Source organism: Penaeus monodon, chromosome 19, assembly GCF_015228065.2.
Source record: "Penaeus monodon isolate SGIC_2016 chromosome 19, NSTDA_Pmon_1, whole genome shotgun sequence".
NCBI classification, from domain to species: Eukaryota; Metazoa; Arthropoda; class Malacostraca; order Decapoda; family Penaeidae; genus Penaeus; species Penaeus monodon.
The window spans coordinates 19207456-19208632 of NC_051404.1; the positions used below are offsets into that span (position 1 = coordinate 19207456).

Consider the following 1177-nt stretch of genomic DNA (forward strand, 5'->3'; position numbering starts at 1 on the left):
CGTAATTTCTTACACCAATGGCGCTCCAGCCATTATTACCATAATATCTATAGCAAACACACAAACACAGGGGGATATTTACCACACATAACAAGCGCCATGGTGTGGGCGGGCGGTCCAAACTCGACGGCGATTTCCTCAGTGAATACGAAGACGTTGCTAAGGTTGTACCACAAGCAAGTAAATTGGTAGTCTGGTTACCATTGGCCTCAAAATCACGCTCCAGCCCGTGAGTCGGCGAGCGCTCCAGGCTTGGCGTTTTGGAAAGCGGAGGAGGACCAGCAAACGAAACGCGGTTTACTGGTTCGATCGGCGGGTCGGAAAGGGCCTTGGCGACAGGCTGCGAGAGGGTGCCAGGTTCATTTGCTTGCTGCGAAAAGGCGGGTTGCAAGGTATCTGCGGGAGCTCCTTTGCAATGATGGCTCGGCGACTGAGGGCCAACTCACTACTTATCACTCCACCGGTCCAGGACCAACTACTGGGGACCACGAGCCGCGTCGCGATATATACGGAGGCGATACGCCGGGCGGGGAGGGTGCCAGCTACGGTTTTACAGCCCCCGAGGCGCCGAGCATGACCTTCTGAGTGAAATAAATGCATTCAGGCGATTTTTGATAAATAATTCAATCAGGCGCGGATCATTTGCGGGGGAGATGCCCGATAATTTTCAAGGATTTTACCTCCTTTGCGCCATTAACGACTTCCTAACGGGTACGTCGCTCGGGCATGGAACATTCCAGAAGGTCCAAGCCAAACAGGTTGCTCCATATCCTCAACTACGAAAAACGGATTTATAACGAGTACCGAAAAAAAGACCACTCATGACTCGCGCTTCCAGGTCCCCCTTTCCAACCGCCTCTCCCGGGTCCCTCTTTCGCAGCCTCTCTCCCAACTCACGACCTACGCACCAGCCACGCTCTGCACGCACGATCGTAGGGCACGGATAACCCCCCCCCCCCCACGATATCTCCAGAGTCTGCGTATGGGAGATCAGTCAGTGTACCAAAGAGTTAGGTTCCTGCGGTGGTGTCAACGAACTAGGCTGTAAGTGTGCCAAGTCTTCAGTCGTCCCTCTCTCTTCTCCTCTCTGCTATTGCGCCTTTATCAAATTTGCTTCCTTTCCTGATTTTTATTGTCTTTCGATCAACTGATGTATTTATTTTTCCAGCTTACTGGT

The 1177-nt window shown here is 52.4% G+C and overlaps 1 protein-coding gene across 1 annotated transcript in view; it reads right to left on the minus strand.

Annotated features, from left to right (window-relative positions):
- Positions 1–477, minus strand: part of LOC119585115 (GTPase-activating protein skywalker-like) — a 10429-nt gene extending 9952 nt beyond the window's left edge. The window contains exon 1 of the mRNA XM_037933745.1: positions 83–477. Coding sequence (XP_037789673.1) covers positions 83–101 — 19 coding nt within the window. The 5' untranslated portion in view covers positions 102–477. The remainder of the gene's footprint in view (positions 1–82) is intronic.
- Between the last annotated feature and the right edge of the window lie 700 nt (positions 478–1177).